We start from the raw sequence: 27,213 nt of genomic DNA, 5'->3' as shown, positions 1-27,213 counted from the left end.
ATCTTTATTTTTGAATTAAGTCCACAAATTGTTGTGGTTCACAGTTTATCTGTAAAATATATATATATTTTTTCTGGTCTTTGACCATAGTCCCTGATCCAGTGTTTAGGTTCTTGCATTCACCATCCAGCAGACCCCAGGACTTAGTGATCAAACTGTGATGACGTTTTCATTTTTATTAAACAGAGGAAGAGCCATAATGATGACACACACAGAAACGATTTGCACACAATGAATCACTGACAGTTCCTGTGACTCTGCTTTCAAAATATGAAAATATATTTAAAATTCTGTCCATACTCTATTCATAGATTCAAAAAGATAACATAAACTTTTATTAATCTCGCGGTGGGTAAATCCCCTTGTTTACAGCAGCTGAAGGGAAAAAACATCTTTAGAAACCAAAAATGAAAAAAAAATCTTAGAAATAGATACTGATATAATCCAGTGATCTAAACAATATTAGAAAGTGAATAAAGCTTTTCCTCTATCTGCCCCTCACTTAACTTTCACATCTCAAATATTTGGAAATTTGACCCCTGCTGGTTCGTGACATGTGACTAATGAATATGGACGAACACAACGTGTAGGCCTATTTATAATAAATATACTAAACCAGTGCCATTGTTTTGGTTTTGATTTGTTTTTACACGGCAGTTTGAAGAACAGAGAATGTTACAACCAAAAGAGACCATTGTAGTTTGACTTTTGAGAAGCAGTGGCTGTTTAAAGGAAGTGAGAACCCAGTGGGGCGGCACAGGGCGATGTGATGATACAGTCTGATGTTTACGGTAAATGGCAGAGAAAAATATTTTCTGAATCAAATACAGGTAACATCAAATGTTCTATGCCCTGTACTGTAGGAGCTGAATCATTTAGAGGAGAAACAGACTGAGATGCTTATTTTAAAATCACTATTGGTGCCAAATGTTAAATATGCTCAAATGCTAATTCTTATAGATGTTACTACTAAAATCTACTGTAATGTGAGTTAGTCCAATGAGCTCTGAAAAATGTTTCAGTTGTGACTTAGATCCATTTGATAGTAACACAAAGATTAGGACAATTAACATATATCAGTTATTCCAATATTTAGATATTCGTTTTTGAGTTGTCAGTTGAAAAAAAAAAGAATTGAAAAAAAAACAAAACAAAACAATGGAGCTATCATAGAATTATTGCATTTATACAATAGATTATTTTACAGTATTGAAAGAATACAATACAAAGTAAATAATGTATTATATTACAGTATTAATTATTATTAAAGGTTTAAAGTAAACACTGATTTTTGTAGGTTAAGCAAAGTATGTGGTACCCCAACTGTATAATTTCAGCACCACTACATACTCTTCTGTATTTTTTAAAAAGAGTTAATTTAGTTGATTGTGGCTAGTTAGAAATTACAGTTGAAGAGAACAACATTTCAAAGTCATAGTAGATGCTGAATATTGCACATTCAACAATAAACATATAAGAAACATGTTAACTTTGGGAAACTTTTTGTTAAATGAAGACATCCTTTATTTATTTATTTATTATTATCTTTATCTTATTATTTCACAATAACAAATAGTTGAATCCTTTAAACCAAATGCTTAATTGTTTGTCCAGAATGAAAAAGGGTAAAGTCTTTGCCTTTGGAGAATTTTTAAATAAGATTTTTAGACTTAACCTCTGTGTTAAGTTTCTTGCTATTTTATTTTATTTGTAATTTGTATTTCCTCATGTCGCCTTGCTCTTCTTTTATCTATTAATATCTCTTGGCTATTTCATTTCTTGTTGTTATTCATATTGTATAAACCTCATGATGTAACTTCCCATAATGTTGGATGAATTACATCCAATGAAGTGCAGAAGAATATGAAACCAGTTTTGAACAGAAGAGGGCGACGCTGCAGCAAACCAGGATGCCAAGCGCCTCAAAAGTTTCGACGAAGAAGAAGGAGGACGCGCTCCAAAAGAAGAAGACGAAGAAGAAGCCGACCGCTTTTGATTCTCATTGGTTGAACCTGAACTGTTGCAGGAAGTAGGTGTTCAGCTTCGCTAGCTGCTGTTTCCGACGGAATAGCGACAAACAACCGGATCATTTTCAACGGTACAGAGGTAAATGCAGTGTGTTACATTTAATACCGTGAGGAAAATATAATGACATTCATCGCATGTCACGTTGTCGGTCATTTAGTCGCCGCGGTGTGCCAGCGTCAGCATGAAGCGCCAAATTTGAAATACCAGCTAACTCAACTAGTTACACGTTAGCTAATGTTAGCTAGCTGAGATGTTTGCTCATTCACGTTTGACTTAAATTGGTAAATTCGTAAATGTAAAATTGTGGGTTACGACTTTTTTTTAAGCTGTTTAAACTTTGGCTCACACTTCTTCCCAGTCAACACTAGCTTTAAGCCCCTGACTGCAATTTGATGTTGTTTTTTTATTAATAACATCAACAGTGGAAGTAGTACTGAGTTATTTTAGTTGAGTCAAGTAAAAATAGTAATATCACTGTGTAAAAATACTCTGTTACAAGTGAAAACGTCACATTCAAAATGTCAAGTACAAACTTTTTAGCAGCGACACGAGTGAAAGTGATGCGTCATAGTTTATTAGTTGGTTAACGTTATATTTTAGCATAATTATCTGCATGTAAAATTAGGTGACTGAAGCTATTAATTTCTTTTTAAACATCACCAGTAAACATTATTTAGAGCATTAGCTGAATGATGTAACCCTGCCTATCACCTGTTTTGACAGATGATGCGAAGACTTCGAACAACTACTGTAAAAGTTGGTACGTACAAGGATGTGGACTCTGACCTGTAAGTGATTTTTCTTTAAATATTTTTTTATGAATCCATTTATTCATGCATGCATTTGTCTGAATTGACAATTTGTCTCTTATAACTTAATGTTTGTGTTCATTATAATATATGGCCAGTTTTGAGTCCAGTTGTCCCGATTGCTAATTCATTATGCATACCCACATTGTTAGGCTAAACAAAAACATTTAAAAAGCAAATTAGCAAAAGCTTCACTCATATTGTTGGAATATAATTAGCTGATTTTCCACATTGTTTCACTCTACCGTCAGATCGTTCTCTCAGACAATGAGCAGTGATGAGGATAGTGAGGAATGGGAGCCACCAGAGCTAAAAGCCCAAAAAAGAACTGCCAGAGCCCCTGCAGCAGGAGAGAAGAAAGCAGCAGCAAAGAGAGGGGCAAAACCAAAGGAACCAAACGTACCCAAAGAACCCAATGCTTCCAAACTGACAAGAGCTCCTAAACCGAGTGCACCATGTAAACCTGCTAAATGTCTGAGGGGCTCAAAGGCATCTGTGTTGCCTGGAATGAAGAGGAAAAAAAATGATGAAAAACAAATTGACTGTCCAGAGGAAGAGAGGGCTGAAGAGAGTGGAACCAGTATTAGAACGAAGGAGGAGGTAACCATAACCATTTACCTTAGGAAGTGTCTGTCTGTGCACACTCAGTAACTTTACCTCTAACCTAACTATAACCTCTTTTTTTTCTGTAGAGGGTCTCATTTATTGTGTCTGAAGACTATGAGGCAGACGAGGGACCATCGCTACCTCTACCTGGGCTTAGAGCAAAGAAAGAAGAAGTTGAAGATTTCACGTTTGATGAGCCTTGTCTGAAGAAACAGAAAACCACTGGTTCCTCTTCAGGACATCCAACTGCTTTACCACCATCAGAAGCACATGCTCTGAGGAATGAGCTCAATATGAACTGGGATTTGATAGAGGTAATGTGTTTGTGTGGTTTGTTGTTATGTTGTATGTGTAGTAAATTGTTTGTTTTGTGTGTATTGAACAAAACTACAAACAGCTAAATGATTTACTGGGAGTGAAGAACATAGACAAAACACAATTTCCTCAAACATCTCCTGTATTTTCAGAGAGTAAATGCCAGAGACTCAAAGAGAACAAGTAGCTGTTTTTCATGTGCAGTCCCATGCCTGAAGGCAGCAAATGCACCCAGAGATATTTGCTGCAAAATATTATAAATACTGTATATAAATAACTTTCACATGTTTATTTTGATAATATAGGCAGATATATTAGTTTCTTACTGTCTAATATAATACATGTCATTCACTGTAGATGTACTTTTAAAATATCTGAAGGTGCTGTCCATCCTGACGTGTGTAAAACCATGGGTGTGTGTAAACATCATCATGCTCCTTCGTGAGGAGAACACCGTGCCATTCATGGTGCGCTATCGCAAAGAGATGATTAACCACATGGATGCTGATGCTGTCCGAGATGTCCAGCTGGTATATGAGGAATTATGGTAGGCAAATTAAATCACTTAAGAAACTATAACACTTTATCTCTTCCTCATACTTTTTGATACTATATGTATGTCCAGCTGCAGCCTTCAAGTATTCAAGTTTCACATTGACCACTAGATGGTGCCAGTGATCAAGCTTTGAGGCCGGACACAGTCTTCGTTATGATGGTTTTACATATGCATATGTATCATTTCATCTTCAGTGTGTGCCTGGCCTGTGTTATGATTTGGCACTGTTAATAATTTTTTTTTCTTGTTTGTGTATATTTGTGTTGGTGTTTGTGTTGAATCAGTGCCCTAGCTAAGAAGACCCAGTCTGTGATTCAGACCCTGAGGAAGGATGGGGTTTTGACAGCTGAGTTGGAACAAAACCTGAGGAGCTGCAGATCAGCTGATGAACTGGACCATGTGGTCAGAATCGCATATCTTCTAACATGATATTTACAACTTAAATTTGATTTTGGCATCTTAATTCTTGGTTACAATATTTTGTATACTCTACACACTTTGATCTGCATCTTATTGAGGCGTTTCCACCTTTCCTTACCAAACATCTCAGTCTTGTGCTTCCTTTTTTTTGTAGTATTCTCCCTATAAGAAAGGTAGTAAGCTGTCAAAGGCTCGCAGGGCCAAAGAACTTGGACTTGAAGGGGCTGCCTTAGCACTGATAGACACACCACACACACTGGATTTAAGGGAATGGGTTAAACCAGGTACTAAAGGTAAGACATGAATGCAAAATCTGAATTAAAACAAAACCAACAAAAATGTGAAATGTGAAAAAGTGCTTCAACATAAGGATACCAACCATACATTACAGACTTTTATTACAGATTTTCAACAATTTAATTTGATGCACCATGAAATTTATTTGATATTTTTAATTTCCTTTTTTATTCAGATGGTTAAATGCACTGACTTACCACAAACTCTCTGCTAAAATACACACAATCACATAATAATTGTGCAAAATGTGCAAAAACACTCACTGTTAGAATTAAAATAAAGAAAAACCACAAGAGTATTTTTGAGTGCAGCGTGTGTGTTTGTTTATACCAGGCCTGTCATCGGTGGAAGAAGTGGCTACAGGTGTGGTACATATCTTAGCTGATATGATGGCCAAAGACACTGAGACGCTCACCTTTGTGAAAACATTGTAAGAATTTATCCTTATGCATATAAGGTTTAAACTTTTTAGGATTTTTCTTATTGTTGTTGCTCAGTGCCTTGTGTTTTTCTGTCAGGTGTGAAAACAGCTTAGTGACCATACAGTCTTCTGTGTCTAAGTCGGCGCTAAAGGAAAAAGAGCAGGAGAAGTCTGTCCAAGGCCACAAAAAAACAGGGGTTCAACAAAACAAAAACAAGGATGTTGACAAGTTCCACCTCTACTTTGACTTCACCTGCAACGTCCAGCGCATCCAGCCCCATCAGGTAGTCATAGTCTATATCCGTTTAATTGCACAACCTTCCCTGGCTGCTACATAGATATTTCTGTCGGTGTAATGAACTGTAGTTTCTTGCTTTTTACTTTTAGAAATACTATGGACGTCAGACTTTCTGGCTTCTGTGTATAGAAAGCAAAGTTAAGGAACCTTGAAATAAAACTGGAAACAAACTATAGATTTTTGATATTTGAATAGTTTAGATGACTTTTTTGACCACCCGATACAATTATGGCCCTGTTTTTGTTATGTAAAGTATTTCAGCAGAGCTGTTTCTATACATTGCTACAGGCATAAATTAAATTCTACACAGGATCATACACAGTTTTTGGCTTGAGAACCAGACTCTATACTGACACACCAGCCAACCACAAATGGAAGAGAAAATAATTTAAAATAATAACAGTCAATTATACAACAATATTGTGAGTTTCAACTTGTTGGATATACACAAACACCATCTGTGTTTGTCATTTCTGTCTGGTTCATGCATAACACTTCTGAATACTAGCCATGTCAGTCGCAGTTAGCCTCGTCTCTCCCTCCACTTTTACCCCCCCGTGCCCTGCTCTGCCTCCTCTTCTCCCCCTCCGTCTCTGTAGTGACTGGTAGGTTACTCAGAGTTGGTCCCAGGCCTCATGTGTCACCACAGCTTCCATCACCCGCTGCCTCTCTGTCACACCACACTCTCTGGCAACCATGCTCTGCCCTGCAGTCATACAACTCTATACACATACATGCATGCACAAACACACACTGGCTCTCACACAAACACACGCTGCAAGTCCCCTAATTCTCTCCTCTTAACATATGTGACGTGTCCCCTGCTGACATGCCATTGGATTAGGACGCTTTGATTGACAGGCGCTCTCTTGTAGTGACAGCTACTGCTGCTGGGCCCACAGGCGGACGGAAATATGGGAGAGGGGGCAGTAAAGGGAGGGAGAGAATGAACAGATGAGCGACGCTGAGGTGCGTCCGTCACTTATCTCTCTTGCTCTGCTTTGATCTGCCTCTCTCCCTGTTTTCTGACTAAACCACAGCCCTCCAATCCACTCCACACACCTCCCTTTTCCCCTCTTCTTCTGTGTATGCGAAGCCTTTAATTCGATGACTCGCCTTTGTCATGGAGCGTTAATCCACAGGCTGTGAGTCTGCTAGCTGTCGGATTCCGGCTAAAATGAACCTTTTCTAGCCGTCAACTTGGCGAGAAGGGGGAGCAGGTTGGAGATGTGTTTTGACAGGAGGCATGTGTGTGAGCACAAAACTTGCCCCTTTGCCTTAACACATTTTATTTAAAACCCTGCTGTGGTAATTTGTTAAAGGAAGAGGAAGGGGCATGGTACGAAGTGACCAAGAGTTCAAAGAAATACAAGTGTACGTTTAGCCCAAAACACTCAAAGTCAAATATGTTTAGTAAAACCAGCCTAAAGACTAAAGAAGGATGAAACCTGAACAATGTTCATTGTGAGTCAAATGCACTTCTAAAATAGTCTATTTTTAAGCCCACATACTTCAAATGTTTAGGAATTTGAGGCTGGAACATGAGCCTGTTTGAAACTTTTGCTAAAAAATAATTAACACTGAAAGTTTCCTTAAATTAATTGCACCTTAGTTTTCTTTTTATTGAGTAATACATTAATTGGCTTACTTACATACTTTTACAGCCATTTTTAGATCACGAAGACTTGTGAAATGTACTTGCTGACCTTTGATGAAACAGTTGTTTAAATATTAAACTAAAGTTGGTGCGTAGAAAGTTCTGTTATTCGCCATGTCATAAAGGATGAGCCATGTGACATTTCTAGTTGAGATGCTTAGCTCACATTTAATTCCGTCAGATTTGATTTGAGGCCTTCTTCGAAGGGTATGCATTTACCTTGTAGCTATAAGAAGCCAGTATGTTTGTGAGTGTGCCATGATGGATTTGTTGACTGTGCAGTGGTTTATTTTTAATGTGATTTGTGTCGTGATCAAATGGTAGTTTAGTGCTCAAATCTAGGCCTTGCCTGCAGAGCAGTTTGGGTAAATGGAACTGTTTAATCGGTTAACTCTTGACTCTTCTTTGATGGGCTGGTGAAGAAAACAAGTTTATATGCACTGAGTAACATAATGCACAAACATTGATAGGGTGAGATAATTCTTATATGGTGCAAAACTAAAATAATTTGTTAATAATATAAACTTTCTTTTAATTTTAACCTGACATTTGTTGTGCACGTTGTGCAATCTTATGATCTAAAGACCAATATTCACTAAATGTACATTACATTTGACTAGATTTGCTTTTTTTTAATAAACCAAGCCACTTTTATCTCAGCATAAGATGCTGGCTGCTTTCTTCAACTGTTTTTATAGATGGGCACATGTACAAAAACAGTAATCAGTGTGTAGGACTGGTAGAGTGGTAATACCTATGGTATGTGAGTGTCAGCCAAAGTCTGCTGTGAATCTGCTTGTGTATGTGTGTATCTGTTTGTTTATCCTTGATATGTTGGATGGTTAGATGTGTTGATGACAGTATTCCTCTAAAGAAAGGGTGAGAGAGACAAGGAGACAGACAGAGAGAGGATTGTCATTGGCTGACTGCCCTCCCTTGGGGGCTGGTGTGAAGATGAAGGCACATCCAGGAAAGACAGTCTGTCTTGTCTTGTCAAGATTTGGCCAGTACTTGGCTACCTGTCACTCCCAGCCCATCTTACACTCAAACACATACTTCTCACTCTGTCTCACGTCACCCTTCCTTTAGGATCATCCTCTGTGTCCCACAAGTGACCCGACTCAGGTTAAAACAAGGAAATCCAAAGACAGACACTAGGTTATTTATTTTGAGCAAGGTCATTGGCCAGCTACTGTGAAATTAGCAAGAGGACAGGTCTCATAACTGTTGAAGACAGCCAAAGGTTTTTCATTTTGTTAGGCTGTGGTCACACTCATCTGAGTTTGGAAATGAGGCAATGAGAAGAGAATGAGGAGATCAAGTCCCCAGCTTAGAAGGTTTTCAAATGATAAGGCTAATTTGTTTGTTTTAGCTGTACACTGAAGATGTTTGATTTTAAGATCAATTATTGGGTTTGAGATTCTGAATTTCATCACCTAGATAAGCTAGAAGATAGCACCTTTTGTACAAAATGACCCAAATTGTGAGTGAGCAAAAGTGTTGGATTAAGGGGCCCAGGAGTAACGAGATTCAACATTTCAAAACAATCCTTCTATGTGGTGAAAGAGGATCTGCTCACGATCCAAGACATACAAGCTTAACTGTGAAGCATGATGAAGATATGGTTAAGATAGGCCGTGAACAGGCTTATTAATCTTTATTGATGATACAACTTATAGTGGTACCAGTGGGATGAAAACAGGTGTGAGGTGTACAGGAACCTTCTGGCTACCAGTTTACAGAGAAATGCATTAAACTACACTGTTCAAAAAGATTTTTTTGAAAACACATTGGATTAAAAAAAAAAGTCATGCTGGATATTTATACTGATATGGACTGAAAAGGATGCAACATCGTTTGATGGAAATTATCAACCTACAAAGGGCTGAATTCAAAGACATGAAACATGAAAAAGTGGAAGAATTATTCAGCAGGTCAGTCTATTTTACTGAAATTTCTTTCCAGCAATTCAGAATGGTACTCGGTGCTTTGCATGGTCCCCACGTGCTTGTATGCATGCCTGACAACGTTGGGGCATGCTCCTAATGAGACGATGGATGATGCCCAGGGGTATCTCCTCCCAGATCTGGTCCAAGGCATCACTGAGCTCCCAGACAGTCCGAGGTGCAATCTGGCAGCATTGGATGGACCAAAACATAGTCAGTCAATGGTATCAAGTCTTTCATCCTCCAGGAACTGCCAGCACACTCTCACCACATAAGGCCGGGCATTGTTTTCACCAGGAGCAACCAAAGACCCACCTCACCAGTGTATGGTCTGACAGTTGGTACAAGGATTTCATCACAATACCTCATGGCACCCAGGTTGCTGTTTTCTAGCCTGTAGAGATCTGTGTGTCCCTCCATTGATATGCCTCCCCAGAGACTGAAGGTAATTTTGTCTCTGACAGTGCTCATCTTGTTCCTCCTTGCACGGAGGAGCAGATACCGGTCCCGTTCATGGGTTAAGGACATTCTACAAACCTGTCCAGCTCTCCTAGAGTAACTGCCTGTCTCCTGGAATCTTCTCTGTGCTCTTGAGACTGTGATGGGAACAACAGCAAACTATCTGACCAAGTCACATACTGATGTGCCATTCTGGAGGAGTTGGACCACCTGTTCAACCTCTGTAGGGTCCAGGTATTGCCTCTGACACTGACCCAACCAAATTCAAAACTAGTGATAAAACTGTCAGAAAATATAAAGGAGGAAAAAATGTTAGTGGCCTCCACCTGTAAACCCATTCTGGTTTGTGGGGTCATCTCATTGTTGCCCTTCTAGTTCACCAGTTGTTAATTTCATTAACACCAAATCAGCTGAAACTGATTAACACCCCCCCCCCCCTGCTACCTAACTGACCGGTTAATATCCCAGAAGTTTAACTGACTTGATGCTGAACTCTGATTAAGAACATTTTTTTCGGAACAGTTTAGTTTGGAATAAGATACCAGACCTTGACTCGATTGAACATGCATTTAACCTGCTAAAGAGGAGCTTGAAAGTGTAATGATTGCATCTCATTTTAATTACACACATTTATCCTTAAAAGATTGGGTGTCAAGCTCTGAGCACAATCATTTAGAAAGAAACGTTTTTATTTAATACTTTATTTTCAGGTTTTTCACATTTTCTTAGAGCCCAGAAATCAGTTTTGTCCCTTCTTCCTTGGTCAGCATGTTAAACTTTACTGCTTTGATGAAGATTGTTTGAGAAATCTCAACAGTCAGGGCTGCAGCCCAGGGCAGAGACCTGCCAAAAGAAGAAAGATTGAAGTTTCATCAAAATTCAAGCACGCTTGCTGCATTAATTTCTGCCTCCTTTATGCCATTAGCTGTGTTTTATATTTTTATTTTCTTGTGTGTGTGTGTGCACGTGTGTGTATGTTGCAGCACATTCGAGGGTGCTGCTGAGTGGTAATGGTTGTGGCACGACGTATGTTGGTGGGGGTAGGCCTTGCGGTCTCAGCGCTCATGGTGGCGTAGTGGTGGCATTTGTCAGCTTGCTTCTTCCGCTTGGGCTCCAGATTGACGTCTTGTTTCTTGGCCCTGTTCTGTGGCGGGCTAAAGGTTCCCCACTGAAAAGGTCAGACACTTACTACTGTTTGCTTAACAGCATGTAACAGTTCCTCTGAGGGGAGGCAGGCAGCACACAACACACCAGACTTGGCCACAGGATACACTGCTAGGCTCATCACTTTTACACGTGTGTTAAGCGTTAAAAGATTTTTCTTTTGGCACTTGTGTGCGTAGAGGTTTGGGTGTATGTGATTTTATTTTTTTACACACATGCATTGCATGTCCATTACAAGACAAACACAAAATACTGTGTGTGTGTATTTCTTTTATTAAGAAATTAAGATTATTTTCATTTCTATGCTTGTGGATGGGTAAATGACCAGAAACTTTGTTGTTGTTTAAGCCACACCAGTAAAATATTTCTGTAAGTAAAAATAAGCTAATTGAACTGACTACTAACAATTAGTATGTTACATATGAAACAGTTACAGAATAATTTAATGGCCTGTTGCTTTTTAAAAATGTTATTTTTTAGCAATTTTCATTTATATATGTGCTTTCATACATTTAGCTCAAAGCTCATACAAGTGGAGAATATCTGCTTGATTTCAGTGTGGGGTGGGGGCACCTGTGTGGAGCATGTGAAAGGCACAACTTCACGTAACTGGGCATGGGTAACCTCCATGCTGTGTGACTTGGTCATCAACGTTTTCACATGCATGTCTATGTCTAGATATATTCAGGGTTCCAGTGCATGTCTGAAAGCAGCTTATGGTAAGAGAGAGGTTTCCTCTGTTTGTTATGTGCATTTATTGCATTGAATTAACCGGGGGGGAAGTGTGTCTGTGTGTGTGTGTGTGTGTATTTGTGTTTGTGTGTATTTGTGTTTGTGTGTGTGTGCATTTTCATCTATGCATTGTGTGTGTTTGTGTACAGACTCTGGCTATTAACCGAGGGGAGAGTTTGAAGATTCTGACAGTGAAGGTGAACATTCTCGACAGGGTGAAGAGTGACTTCACTGGGTGGTGCATCAACAACAGGTCAAAAACATAATAATATAAAAATACCCTTACAACAAGCTGGGCAGACACATGCACACTACAATTATCTTTTTTTTCCTCAGAGCGCTTGATACGTTATGATGAATATAGATAACTACAAAGCTTACACAGTACCACCCATTCATTAAGCTAAGTTAGTTTATTGGAGGAGGTGAGTTTCTTTAGTGAGTTTTTTTTGGGTGAGGAAGGCAGTGTACCCGAAGAGACACATACACAGGATTTGAACCCCTGTCCTTCATGCTGTGAGACAGTGCTAACCACGACACCACTGTGCCGCCCGTTGATAAAGATTTGAGTGAAAAAGAAAGCAGCAACTTCAAGAATTTAGAATAGATGAATAATAAGTGCCTTTTAAATAAGCAAAGAAAGGGCAAAACAAACTTAAGTAGAATTCCTGCTTATTTTGAAATAAGTAGCACAGTTATTTTAATCACAAAGAAATAAGAAGATTGAAGAACCAACAAATTAATTTTTGATATATATCCTTAGTCAGCTTATCTTGTGTGTATATATAAAACTTAAAGAAATATAGTTGCACTTTATCACACGCCTGTATTACATATTTGTTTGAAAGAATTGTTTAGCTAATGTAACCATAACTGTAAATTTAATATATTTGCACACTCACAATATCATTATCAATTATATTTTTCTACTGTTTTAATGCAGGTGGAGGCCGAAGACATTTGCAAGAGACGAACTCCGTGAAATCATCAGGAATGCAGTAGAGGACTCTTACAAAAGGCTTATTCTGCCCTTTCTCACTAGGACTTACAGGTATTTTAAGTGTAAAGTACTGTATGTGCCTTTAGTTTTGGGATTGCTCTCATTTTGGTTTCATTCTCATGATTACATTCATGTAAACTCATTGCCACTTTCTTTTTTGTCTTCACCATACAACTAACACCTACATGTGTCTCTCTGCCTTGTACTTCAGTTGATATCATCACTTTTTCCCCATATCTGTTTCTCTCTTGCGTTCCCTCTTTAAAGGACTAAGCTGACTAGTGCAGCAGAGAAGGAGTCAATTGCCATGTTTGTGCGGAACCTCCGCCAGCGCTTGTTGGTGTGTCCAGTCAGGGGCTCAGTGATCTTGGGGGTGGACCCCGGCTTTAGACATGGCTGTAAGCTGGCATTCCTCTCTCCTACTGGTAAGTAAACACATGGTGTATTAGGCTTAAGGGTATCAGTGTGGCCAGTATTCATTTGAACAGGGACTTTAATGTTATATAAATTGAGCAATTAAAATTCTCATCTTTATTAAACTATTTTTGAAATGTCTATCCTTTACATAGCTTTATGCCAACTTTTTTTCTCAATGATCAGATGTGTACCTAAGTTGAAAAATTTATGAGTGTACAAGAGAATTTAGTTCTCAGAGGACCATGAAAATTTTCCAAGAAAAGCTTTGGTTTAGCTTTGTGTGATTTCAAAATGTATACTAAAATTTTTTAATTACCGGTAGTTCTGCTTCAGACTATTTATTTCATTAACATAATTACAAAAATAAGATTATTTCTAGAGCATCATTAGTAATAGCTACTGCAACTATTTTACCATATTATCTGTTGTATTATACTCAGTTTTAGCTGTCCCTTTAATTAACAGAAAACTCACAATATAAATACAATAATGTCTCCCTTTATATACATTTAGAATATAAATTAAAATTAAAAAACATTCTCCTGAAATTAGGCACTCTGTAAAGTTTTAAAGTTTGACTATGACTCATTCAGCTCCATCTCCTCTGCTGATGTGGACTCTTCAGATATGATGATTTGGGAGTATGGGAACTGCTGTCTTTCAAACAGAAATCCAAAAGAACTGATTTCAACCCATACACATACAGTGTTTTATTCACAATGATATTGATGTTGAAGACAGCTACAATTAAAGCAGATATTTTGTCGCTAAGAATTTCATGTTACCAGGCACCACTGGAGTGTAATCGCCACTCAGTTGTGTGTGTGTCCATGTTATAGACTTGATACCAGTTGGCATGACCCTGGTGAGTGGATTATGTTTCTGCCCGTGTGTGTGTATGTTTTTTCTTTTTTGTGTGTCTACTGAACTGTATGTCTCTGCCAGTCTCTCAGTGGGTATGGCTTCACACTGCGCAAGGAAGCCCCACCCTCTGGGTGACTGATTGTGTGGCCACAAGTCATGCTGACACACTTACAACAGACAGACACAGGCAGATATTGGATGTCAGGCTGAACATAGTAAAGACACAGGGTTTATGACCCCTACCTCACATGGCTTCCTGTCAGACCTGTCTATTCAAATCCTTACTCTACCTACTCTGTGTAATCAACAAACTAGCAGGAGCTGTATTCCCTGTGGAATCTGCTTAGACAGTGCAGATGTGGAATTCATTTATTATTTATTATTATTATTTGCAGCAGCAGTCAGCTCTCACTCTTGCTATCATACTTACTGTTGTACTTTATTTGCAGCAATATATTCTCCCTCTTTATGTTTGTCTTAACCTGTGTACCTACAGGTCAGATTCTCCATACTGATGTTGTGTACCTGCATAATTCAGGCCAGCAGAAAGAAGCAGAAAAACTGCGCCACCTTGTGACAAAATACAGGTACAGCCCAATGTGTCGAAATGATAAAAAGTTTTTATGGTTTCAGTTAAGTTCATTTAACATAATATTATAAACAGGGAAATTGAATTGAGAACCTAACCTAATTTTTAGACCTTCATAGTTACCTTTTTAATCCTCATTATGCATTATCCTCCTGTCCATACTACTGTAGCTGTACCAGGGTTGTCATTGGCAATGGGACAGCTTGTCGTGAGACTGAGGCCTTTTTTGCTGATCTCATCTCCAGGCGCTATTTTCACCCACTGGATGTCTCATACTGGTAAGCTCTTACACGTGGTGCATGCTAGAATGGAATTAAGTGGATATAGATAATTTACAAATGTATTGTGTAATAATAATTAATATTCAACCCGACAGTGTGTAGATTTAAATAAAACATTTCATATTTGCTGCTTCTTGAATAAGTCATCAAGTACATGTGCTAAATTTATATAATAACATTTTTTTTGCATATATGCTCACTAAAATATTTTTCAGTGGCAGGAAGGAGGATGTCAATGACATTTAAATCACCAAAAATAATGATGAATAAGACATTATTTAGCGAGGAAAGGGGTGAACAAAATGGGGATGAGGAATGTAAAAGAGTAAAGGACAGAGAAGGAAAATATGTGGGAGAAAGAGTCCTGGACACAGATGGAGATTGTGTTCCTCGAGCGAATACTGTCCATTAAAGACATCTGTTTCACTTCAGTCCAATTAAAGAGACGTTCTGCGGTCTACATTGTGTCTGAAGCAAAGCTCAGTCCACACTTCAGAGTACAACAGTACAGAACTTTGGTCCAAGTATAATAACCACTGGCCCCTCCTTGCTCTGATTCTTTCTTTCTCTTCTGAGTTCCATGTGTGTTTGTTGACCTGAGGGTAGCACTGGGATGACAGCCTGGAATGATTGTGAGTGTGTGTGCATGTGTGTATGTTTGTGTGGGTAACAGAGAGTTTGTGAGTATCATTGAGTTCATAAACACATGCACACTTTAGAGGTCATATCTTTGGTGTAATAGCCTATGTTTTTTTATCTTTAGCTTCTTAATCTAAAGTTACATTTTCTGTCTATTTGCAAGAACAGAAACAGTCAAAGTGAGACTTTTATTAAGTTAACTTGCACTTAGTTGTTTTTATGACAGGCATTTCTTTTCTTTGGACCAAACCTGAGCAACTCCAGAGCAGCAAAATTTCACATCTTGATATAATGTCTTTCTTTTTCTATAGCTATTGGCATTCATACTTTTTACAACACATAGGAATATTAGACTTCTGTTTGATGTGGTGCTGGCTGAGAGTTGTACATCATGTGATATGATTAACTGTATTTTTGCAGCACTAAAACATGTAAATGGTCTGCCTTTGCTGTTGAATGGTTTGTAGAGTAAAGACTTACATCTGTATGAATGAGCTAGGGTATTATTTTGACATTAGTAATAGAAATAGGGTTATTGTTAGTTGTTATGCCTCAATTTTGTTTTTTTGAACTGTGGCTGACTGTAGGTTGTGCAAGCTGAGTGTCTGTGTGTGTCTGTATTAAAATACTTTCCTCTTTTCTGCCCTCTCTACTATATAAGTGCTCTCCTTCTCCTTCTCTCTGTCTTCATTTCCATCAACTGTTCTCCTCATTTATTTCATAAATGCTTGATTAATTAGATGCACTTTCAAAATACCCTGCAAAGTTCAAATGCCAGTCTATTCCCACTTTTCCCAGATGAGGTCCTTTCCCATATGTGTCTTTGAAATATAAGACTTTGGGGTATGGTCCCACTTTGTACATCAATATTACACACACCATGGGAAAAAATGTTATGCTTGGGTGGAGTTCACCTCAAATTTCTGGACACAAATGAAATTTTAGCTTCTCAGGAAAGGCCATAAAACTGCTCAAAACGTTTGACATATATTACAGCATTCCACCATTAAATTTATTCATAAAATGCAGTTTAATGTTACTATACCTAAATGTTTCTAGAAATTATGAAGTTTAACAAAAACGACTAGTGTCCTTTTTTCAGTCTGTGCTAAAAAAAGAAATTCAAAAAGAACATTCATTTGATTCAGTTCCCCACATTGTTTGAAATGACTAAATCTCAATAAATAAAAAACCTGTGATTTTCTTTAATGCATTGATTAGTAGTTAAATAAGACAGTACTGCCTCCAAATTTTTGTTGGAGGTCATAATGATACTGCTCCATACTTCAGTTTGTAGTTAGGGTGGCACATGTCTGCTCTGTTGCCAAATTAGGAATATCTGCACAAATGTCAGGGTCCAACATGCAGGGCCTCAAAGAGTGACGGTTGTCGCTCTTACTCCCCTGCTGACTGACCCACAGCTGACCCTGAACTGCCATTAGGGAAACCTCATTACCACAGGAACAAGGGTGATGGCAATGACTGAGAATAGCTATGTAGCATCAGGAACAGCAAGGGGTCTTGGTGCTTGCTGTGAATCTCCCACTATAATTAATTGACCCAGTTTCTGGTACAGTTTGCACATTATTATACGTAGAAGCGTTTGTCAGCTGACGTTAACCTATGAGTAAGTTCAAACAGTTTCTGATTGACAGGTGTAGAAAGTCTCCTCTCCTCTCCTCTCCTCTCCTCTCCTCTCCTCTCCTCTCCTCTCCTCTCCTCTCCTCTCCTCTCCTCTCCTCTCCTCTCCTCTCCTCTCACAGTGCAGTAGTTCATTAAAGACCTCAGCCTCATTTGCACCGTCTGCTTCCTGTCTCCCTGTGAGCATTCATTGTGTCACCACCCCCGCCCTTCTCCACCCTTTCTTCTCCACCCGTCTCTCTCTCTCACTGTGTTCTTCTGCCTCAATGCTCAGCTGGAATGACAGCCAGAAATGGCAGCCTCCAGGACATCCTTACTTGAATTTAGTTTGTGTGTATGTTGTGTGTGTGTGTGTGTTTGTGTGCGCAGTTTCCAGTGCCTTAGTCCAGTTTGAGTAGACTCATCCTATTCTCCAAGTCACCTTTTTCATCATTTTTAAGGAGTATGACCTTTTATAAAGACAGTGAAACAAGTGCAAACATTTGTGTATCTTTTATTTACTGGGACTTTGTTATCAAAACAGTGTGTGTTTTTCATTGTTTAATTGAATTTAAGAATTTGTTAACTCTGTCACAAATAACCAAAAAAAGTCCAAATACAAAGGGACATAGCCAACGTGTTAAGATGATTTTAGTCACTGACATAATTTTTTTTCATTAGATTTGTGAGTCTAGCCAGTGTGACCACGGCATTAAGTGTAACAGCTTTTCAACTGCTTACGATGTAATAATCACATTTACTATTGTCTTTGTTAAATCAGGAATAAGTCACCAGCTTTGACTCATCATCTTCCTATTAGATTTACAACAAAGTAACATCACATGATTGAGCCTGAACAATGCCTCTATGAATGACCAGCATCCTGTAGGACATTATACCGCATGAGGTATTATTTAGCTGACAAGATTTGTCTGTGTGATTGTGATGGCCCCACTGAATGCACATTAGGTTATTTTCCATACAGCTGTGTCCCAATAATTTAAAGACCTCCTGCTGAATGTCAGTTTGTGACATATTATTTAGAAAAAAATTACTTCTATGACTTCATTTTATGTGTGTGTGTTAAGCATTTACAAAAATACAGTGTCTGTTCTGATTGCCTGGTTATTGTCATTAACACCTACCCATGGCTAGCACACTGCTCACTGTGTGTGTTTCTCTCTGGCTCCTTGACAGACCAGTGAAGCATACGCTTGTCTGTCATTGTATTTTAGCACTGACTGGTAGACCATGCAGGCTTTGTCAAAGCTTGTAAGAGTGCTCAGCACCGGCCAGACAGATGTCTTGTGGAATTGTGTGTGTGTGTGTGGTTTGCACTGGAGGGTTTTGCTTGGTGACTCTTTGTAGTCTCTGTCACCCTTGTCAGCTGGTGTTTCTAGATTTTTGAGAGTGGAGCCGATTGGGAAGGAAGGCACACATACCATTGTTTGATCTGATCTATTGATGCTTGAGTTTTAATTGTACTTTTGAGAAGATCTTACGAATTATAGGAGCACACAGAGATCAACCTGTCATCAGCTCCTGTTTTCTTACTGCTATATTCATGAATCCCCCTACAAATAACATTTATGAAATGGGTTGGGTTCACATTAATCTGTGGTCAACAAGCCTTTTCCAAGTTATACAAACACTGTTGTAAGCTGTTGACAGCCTCTGTCAACTATGCATTACAAAGCAAACCTACTATTGCTGCCAAGTATTTACATATCCATCTGCCAGAGCGAGGGAGAAAACACTTTGTGCTTAAGAAAAGGCACTACGGAGCAAAGATAAATATATTTTATATTTTATGTTTTTGAAAAATATGGTTGAGGCAAGAAGGTTAGTAAGGTCTAAGGTCAATGGTGATGACAAATGTGCATTCGCAGACATATACATGTATACAATGATAGGCAAACACACGTCTCACTATGCTTGTGAGGACACTCACATCTAAACTTGTGTGTGATTCCTGAAGGTTACAGACTCTGTGACTGATAAGAGTAGTAGGCTGTCTCTCACTTTAGAATTAGTCATTATTCTCTCCGTCCAATACAAGCAGTTGCAACAGGAAATGTAGTCAAATTGCCAACAGTGTATGCCTGTATTGACAGACAGACAAGCTCACACTAAGTCCTTGACCGTCTTGCCCTCTAGCTCAGTCCTGTTGGGATGAGATCATTAGACTGGCTAGCTGATGGACCTGGAGGACAGTGGTGTAGACTGCATTTATGCCCATATGTGGTTGCGGGTATGTGTATCCCCTGTCATGTCCCGTGTCCAGGCATGCTCCCAGGGCCAGGCTGCGTGAGTGATGAACAAACAGTGGCAGGACCAGTCATGACGGACTGAGACCCAAGCTCTCAGGCCTCACCAAAGGTTTGAAGCTTGGCTAGAAAGAGGTGAAGAGGGACGTGTGGATTTAGAGGCATGGAAAGGCCTCTTCCTGGCTCTGGGGTGTATCTTCATTTCAAAAAAGAAACTCGTACCCATTGGTACATGAAAAGGTTATATCTTAGCCTTGTGTTTTTATTTTGGTTGGGCAGAGAAAGGAAGAGAGATGTTGTAAATATTTAATGCATACAAACACTCAGGATAGAAGAATTATAATGGCAAAATTAAGGGTGAATATTTAAATAGTTTTAATTATTATTATCTTCTTAATCTTTTCATATTTCAGGGCACTTGTCTCCTCCATAATTTAATGGGCAACCACAAAATATGAATATATTCAGATATGTATCATTAAATTAGATAAGGATATAAAAATAATAAAATAAATCTGTAATAATAAATTCCTGTAGCATTCTTAAGCCTCTCTTTGAACACTTTTTTCATCACAAATTGTGAAGCTCATGTTTAAAATAAGTTATTCATAGACGAGTGAAGAGCATGCTGGATGGAAGGTTAGAGTTAGAGAGAGAAGAATGGGCACACTCAGTATTGCTTTGATCAAATATTAAAAGAACCAGATCAGTTTGGACGTTGGTGTTTAAAATATACTAGTAGGATGAGATGTGAAGAACAAGAATGATGAAGGTTTGAACATAGGATTTGATTTAGATTATAGACGGGTTGTTACATGGAATGACCAAACTGGAAACAGTTATGAAATGTCTGTGACAGTGGTGATTCACTGTGGCGACCCCTGAAAGGGAAAAGAAGACGTTTTTTTGTGGTTTCTTATTTATTCTTTGCTTCATTTCGAACTCGCCTACGTTACCTGGTTTCCAACCCTCCCTCCAATCCCCCAAGAGCTATAGAAGATATGCAGTGTAGCTGGTTTTGTTACTAGCATAACAAACTTTAAAACGGATAGTTTAAGCTAAAATTTAAGACAATATGACTAGTCACAAATTAGTTCACAGAATGCAACACATGTTGTCATTAGACCCTCAGTTTGTTATATTACACTTGCGTTTTACACCAGATGGTAGCACAACTAAGCAATGCTTCTGTAAAAGAGTATATTTGTCTTCATTTGTGTAGCTCATCATGGGTGGGGAACTGTTGGCATTTGCAGGTGGTGGGCACTGAATATCTGCCAGCCTCGTCTATATCACCCACAGCTCCCTCTTCCCACCCACCATGCATCATTGGTGGTCAACCTCTATCCCCTTCTTCATCCCCTCCTTCATCCCCTCCTCCTGCTGACCCTCCATGCCATCCTCCCCTAGGGTTCCTCTGTTCCCTGCAATGGTTCTCTGTATGACGAACATGTGTGATGAGTCTGTGTGACGTGCCATGCGTGTATTTGTTATTTGGAGGTTGGGTGTGCATGCGCGTGCACATGCTGATGTGTATGCATTTGTGTGTGACACAAGTGCAGGCCTTTCCTGCTAGCAGATTGACATGAGTGTCTGTGAGGCTTTGCTCTTTTCAGATGTGCCTCACACTGGCAGTTAGAGTTTATGTGTGTGTGCGAGTGCCTGTCTGCCTTCTAGCGCCTCACTAGAGACTGACGGCCCCTGACACCTGCCATTTGAACGCTTTTCTCTGTGAAAAATGTCATCGTCTTCAGACCCGACGTGTGTGTGTCTGTGTGTGTGCGTGTTTCTGTGTGTGTGAGAGAGAGATGGCGCGTCCCTCAATCTCTCTCCCTGAGGTCAGGCTTTTCAGCTGACTGAACAATATACACAAGCTGTTTGAGTAGGCCGGACAGAGAAACTAATGTGTGTTATATTAATATTTTTTGGGCTGTTAATTTGTGGCTTTACAGTTCCTTCTAAAGCAGTGAAATTAGGCCAATACAAGTACGTTGAGTTATGGGCAAAAAGGTAACCATTATAGTATGACATATAAAAACTACGGGGTGTGTGGATTTAATCTTCAGCTTTCACATGCAGTCAACTTAACAGATGTCTAGAATTTAGTACTTTGTCTGGTAGATCGCCGGTAGCCAATTGCTATAATACTTCATGTTACTTATATATAGCACTTTTTATCTGATGGCATATTTCGTTTGAATTGATAACTCAGGCAATTCTTCTTAATAATGCAGAAACTAGAAATCAAGTTAAAATCTGTCTAAACCTGATAACTAATAATTAAATTTTAAAATTGGATAAAGTTGTATCTACATCTACTGTATCTACTCTGTAGATACAGTAGATGTATCTACAGAGTAGATACATTTTCACTACAAAACTAAATTTACCTGCAATGTCAAATTTGCCTGCACCTCATATTTGAGTACTAGAAACAAAACCATGGTTTGTATTTGTGAATGATGATGACTTAATGGTAGTGTTATTATTTGTTCTTTTTACTGGAAATATGCTAATAAGCCTATATTGTGCTGTCAAGGGCTTCTGTGATCCAGACTAAGCCTGGGACTGTGCAGAAATACTATTAGTAGTTTAGGAGTATTCTTTTTTTAATTGTAATTTGGTGGAGGGCAGCATAGTACTGTATACCAGTGCTAGCTGAAGTGGCGCATTGTAACTTTAATTACTTTTACATTTAATTTATTTTGGTTTTGGACCCCTCAGAGAACCTTTTCTTGCCACACATTCACATATTATCTGTGTTCATTGGCTAAATCACATATAAAATAAACATAGTAATGTCTTCAAACCAAACATCAGTCTTGTTTTTTTTTTTACCTACAGTACTGGGGAAAAATCAGCCAGTCCTTGTTTTCAATTTCCAAGGTTTGAAATTAAGTTATATTAAATAACATTTAGAGTTGGGGAGAAACTCGCCAGTTTTGCAAAACTGTCACTGTTAATCTCAGTATGCTTGCACTGACTTGCACAGCATTGCCACTGAAATATTAAGATCCAGACCTTTGTATATCTTAGCATCCTTAAAATATCCATGTCATTGCTCACTTATTTTCCGAAACTCCCCCTCCCTCCAACTTTTTTTGTCTTCTTTATCAGGTTAGTTAAAGATATCATTGCTCCTCTTTAATTTTGAGTGATCTGATGAGCTGTTTTTAATTTAGAATAGGGCTGTGTGTGCCAGGAGGCTATAATGAGGTATCAAAGTGTGTATCCATCTCCTCCAATGTTAGCTTTCTTGAGGGGCAGCAGGGGGCCACTCATGATGGGTGTGTGTGTGTGTGTTTGTATGTCAGGCCCAAGGGTGTATCTCAAAAACCAGTAGGGGAACAGATTGGGCAGCCAGTTTGTGACTTTGCCCGAGGATTGTACAGAGCCAATGGAAGGCCTCTGTTTATGAGATAAGAGAGTGATAAAATAGTGTATGTTAACCCTACAGGGCCACAAAGTCATCACTTCACACCATGAGGAAGCTATTGACTGTGTGTGTGTGTGTGTGTGTGTGTGTGTGTGTGTGTGTGTGTGTGTGTGTGTGTGTGTTTCGACCAGGAGCAGACAACCTTCTGCTGGCCGCCAGGTTGATGCCCTCACTATGGCGACAGCCATGGACGCTATGAGAATGAGGGCTCAGAGCTGTATCCATGACAGTGCTGTTACCCAGCTGCCCCAGCGGCAGCCTTAATTAAGTTAGACATGATAGCGACTGGTGGTCTTCCTTTCTTTTCTGCCCTTATTGTCTATTTTAACATTCTCTGTCCTTAATGATATGTCTTAACTCTTTTTGCTTTTGTCCGCCTCATCTCTCCTGTCATCTCTCTTTTTCTCATTCTGCCTCTCTTGCTTGCACAAAAGTAGCTGAGCAACTGCTACTCGTTCACTTGACCTGAACTGTATTTGTGTTACTCTCAGTCATTGAGGGAAGAGAAAGGTGTTCTGCATGATTTCAAGCGGAATGCGTGTTTTTAAAGAATATTTATTTATATTTTTTGTATGTTGTTTGCTTAATTTACAGTGCATGTGTTTGTCTGCGTGTCTCTGTTTGTTAGAGTAGGGTTAATGACCAGCTCAGCTTTGACCCCTCTGAAGGTCATGTGCCAGTGCTCGTTAGTAGCGTCACCATGGCGATATGTCAGCTGTCAGCACGATGGATAGGGAGCTGACAAAAAGAACAGTGATTGGGGCAGAGGAAGGGATGAATAGAGACGATGGGAAGGAGGGACAGAGGACAATTCATTTAGATGTGATTGTCATCAGAAGGCCTCTGCCACTCTTCATTAACAAGATTCTTATAATTGGCAAGGTTGCTGCACCAAGGTCCTGGCCTCTGGAACCGTGTGTGTGTGTGTGTGTGTGTGTGGGGGGGGGGGGGTTGTTTGTGTGTGCAGTACAGAAGGATTTGGACATAGGGGAGGTGCTGACCCTCTCATCATATTGGTCAGCCCTGAGGAAAAAGCCCCCCTTTCTTCCTCCAACCATCCCTCTCTTTCAGTCCACCCGAGACAACAGAAGGCCTAAACAACATGACAGCTTCACTTGAATGTCAACAACATTAACAGGGGTATCAGTGGCTTTGTTGTACCACTATCCTGTCTCTGTGGTGATTGATGGTAAGCAGCCTACTTAAGACTGAATACATTAACATGGGAAATGGTATTAATAGTTGTCTTGACAAACAAATGTTGCAATTTACTGGACATGTTGTCAGTTTAGATTTTTAATACCACTCACTGAATATATTTCAGGTAAAGTTAGGACAAGCAGTGGCAAAATTATAATTTATTTTTTTAGGTAATTAATCTCAACTGCATCAATGTTTCTTGGTTGACTTCAGAGAGGCACTGATGTGTTTATGCCACAGCTGCTGGTGTCCGCAGAAGCAGTCCTGTCAATTCAGCAACTGTGCTTATTTTTTCTACCTCAAATATTTTAGTGGATAATTTAGTTTGAAAAGTAGAGAGACTGTTCACTGTTTATCTTACTCTGCTGGCTGCCATTCTGAAGTTGACAGCAAATTTTGGACCAATCTGACTGTAGGAAATTTTAAGTCAATATACAAAAATTCAGTTTGGAATGTTATTTGTCTATTTTGTCTTCAGGTCTACACAAGAATGAACAAAACCACATTTTGTACTTGATTTCCAAGCAAAAATCTCACATCTAACTTGTTGTAGAAATAGTTATAATACCTCAAGATCAAGAAAAAAAAATATGAAAGGTTTTAGAAGGCTTTTATTCACATTAAGTGGATCAATTGTTTTGGCAATGCTCACACCATGTGATGGTCTTTCTCATGACAGTGCTCCACAGTGGGTGGGTAGCAGTACACATCTGTGACCTCTAGATGGCAGTAGTGTCACACAAATTGACTGTACCATAGAGGTCTGCTAATTCAATAACCTATATTTATCAACAAACGGCTCACACTGTCTTCACCTAACTGACACTCTAAAAGCGTATGAGGACATACTTTTTATCCTCCCTACTGGCTAATCTGCCTCTTATCTGTTGTACCTAATGCATTTATCTCTCTTATCACCTTCACCTCTTCCTCAATTTCTGTCTTTCACAAGTTTTTTAAATTTTCTTTTATTTCCGCAGTATAACCAATGAAGCAGGAGCATCCATCTACAGCGTGAGTCCTGAGGCCGTCAAAGAGATGCCAGACTTAGACCCCAACCTTAGGAGTGCAGGTATGCTTTCTAAGTAGCTAGGCTGTTTAATCCTATTTAAACATTTTACCCAACCTCTCTATGATAGTCATGGCCATGTTTTAAATTAGTCTATAAATCTAAATTATTAATGTTGTTTAAGACTGTATATAGGGCTACAACTAACAATTTATTTTATCAGTCTGCCTGTTAATCTTTTTTTTGTATAATTTATTTGTGTTTGTGAAAAATACACGTCACATCTTGGAATGTGACCTATATAGATCAACTAATTACTTAGTTGAATATTGACTTAATTGCTCTCATACAGAAGTTAACACACCTACTTGAGATTGGGGCTCTTATGTCAAATGTAAGCTGTGAGGCTGTGTATGGGTATTGAAAACTACTCTACTACTGGATGTTTGGCCTTAGTAAGGCAAAGAAAGGATAACGATACTATTGGTGAGTTGTGAGACCACTTATTAGTACATTACAAATACTGCTCAATTTTCCACACAATTTTTTTTAATGTCTCTTCTGTTTCCTTTTGCCTCTTACCCTCCTTCTCCCACTTGCCACATCTCCTTCATTCAACATAGTATGTCATCGAAAAGAATAGAATAAATAAGAATCACGTTAAGTTTTGGGGATCAAATGTTTTCAGCAGACTTCCTCTATAAAAGCTATAAATCAAACAAGACTGGACGATACCTCATTAGTTTCCTGTGGTCAGCAGCGATGAGAGCTATGCAGAGCCACATTTTTACTTGTAATGAATGCCATTAGAAATGCACAGCGTTTCACTTTGGATAGGTATAAAAAGATGGGTGTTTTGAGCAAGGCCAAAATGGTTACACAGTCCAATGTGACAACATGGTGTTTGTCAGTTTTTTTGTGTGTGTGTGTGTCCATGTATTGTAGTATGTAGGGAATTATAGTTATAGTTATAAGCACTATTCAACTGTTCACTGTTGGGAGATCAAGGACCCCTAGTGGCGATGGGCAATATTTCAATCATTTGTTGAAAAATGTTTTGCTGTCTTCTGTCTTATTGTTGTTTCTTCTACTAACAAAACAGAGCGAGTTTTTCTCTTTTTGCTCTGCAACAAAAACAATGCAGCCACATTGTCCATGAACGAAGAACGCTAAATGTTAAACTTCAGTTCTTTTAAGATGTATGTCTGTATGCTGCCTTTTACTCTTGTTGTTTTTTTTCATTGCTTCCCATTTTTTTATTACTGTATTTGGCTCATAAACTTTCAATAAGTGCTGGAGAGTTATGCTGGATTCCATTTACAAATCGGCTCCTCTTTGAGTGAGAGCGAGAGTGAGAGAGAGGGAGAGAGTCAAAGACAGAATAGATGGAAAGATTATTGGAGACTTTTGGTGGTGCACTGAGCAAGGCCAGGGTTGAAACTCCATCCCTGTCTAAATATTATCTCAGGCAGCAGCCTCCCACCGCAGCCAGAGGAGAGAAGAACCATTGATTCCAGACATACTCCCTCCATTACATCCCGCCCCTATCTTTCGCTTTGTCTGTCTGTTCCGCCTTGAAGATCCAGGTTTGACACATCTCATGCAGCACACTTCATTGCTGAGACCTCAAATTCAAACATACAAATAGTACAGTGATAAGCACACAGGAATGGACAATCTATGTTCTCTAATTTTAGACTTATCATAGTTTGGCATTTTTTGGTCTCGCTTAAATGACAGTTTCAGTACAGTATTTATTTAACAAGAAATAACAATGTAATGTATAACATCCAGAGCTGGCATGCCTTTGTCTTTTACAAGGATGTGAATGTGCACAGTTGTTCGGTTGTGTAATTTCTTCCCTCTATGTTACTGTATGTGTTGGGGGGTGATGTCATTTATTATAGTGTGTATGTGATTAGGCTTGTTTGTAATTTTTCTCCTTGTCACTGGACCCTGCCAGCATATTCGTGGAAAAGACATTTGGCTTCATGTGCAACAGCAGGCTGAAGCCTTACAGACTCCATCATTAAAAGCAAACTCTACCTGTGTTTATTTGTGTGCTACATTTGGCTGTGCATGCAAGTGTGCATGGGTGTGGTTTCAATTGGTGATTTTAAAGGTTCATGGTTCCAGCATCTATCAGGCAGCAAAATAACAGGTGCAGACACTCCAGTCGAAAG

General features: G+C 39.0%; 1 protein-coding gene across 1 annotated transcript in view; it reads left to right on the top strand.

Annotated features, from left to right (window-relative positions):
• Positions 1-2,018: 2,018 nt before the first annotated feature.
• The window catches only part of srbd1 (S1 RNA binding domain 1), a 42,955-nt gene continuing 17,760 nt past the window's right edge, over positions 2,019-27,213 (top strand). Inside the window, exons 1-15 of the mRNA XM_026353607.1 lie at positions 2,019-2,106; positions 2,752-2,816; positions 3,089-3,437; positions 3,530-3,757; positions 4,139-4,305; positions 4,599-4,716; positions 4,889-5,027; positions 5,365-5,461; positions 5,550-5,736; positions 11,858-11,961; positions 12,652-12,759; positions 12,976-13,133; positions 14,486-14,576; positions 14,749-14,856; positions 25,002-25,093. Coding sequence (XP_026209392.1) covers positions 2,752-2,816; positions 3,089-3,437; positions 3,530-3,757; positions 4,139-4,305; positions 4,599-4,716; positions 4,889-5,027; positions 5,365-5,461; positions 5,550-5,736; positions 11,858-11,961; positions 12,652-12,759; positions 12,976-13,133; positions 14,486-14,576; positions 14,749-14,856; positions 25,002-25,093 — 2,011 coding nt within the window. The 5' untranslated portion in view covers positions 2,019-2,106. The remainder of the gene's footprint in view (positions 2,107-2,751; positions 2,817-3,088; positions 3,438-3,529; positions 3,758-4,138; positions 4,306-4,598; positions 4,717-4,888; positions 5,028-5,364; positions 5,462-5,549; positions 5,737-11,857; positions 11,962-12,651; positions 12,760-12,975; positions 13,134-14,485; positions 14,577-14,748; positions 14,857-25,001; positions 25,094-27,213) is intronic.

The sequence above is a fragment of the Anabas testudineus genome, chromosome 15 (assembly GCF_900324465.2).
Source record: "Anabas testudineus chromosome 15, fAnaTes1.2, whole genome shotgun sequence".
NCBI lineage: Eukaryota > Metazoa > Chordata > Actinopteri > Anabantiformes > Anabantidae > Anabas > Anabas testudineus.
The sequence above is the reverse complement of the archived record's forward strand: the minus strand, read 5'-3'. Positions and strand labels throughout refer to the sequence as shown.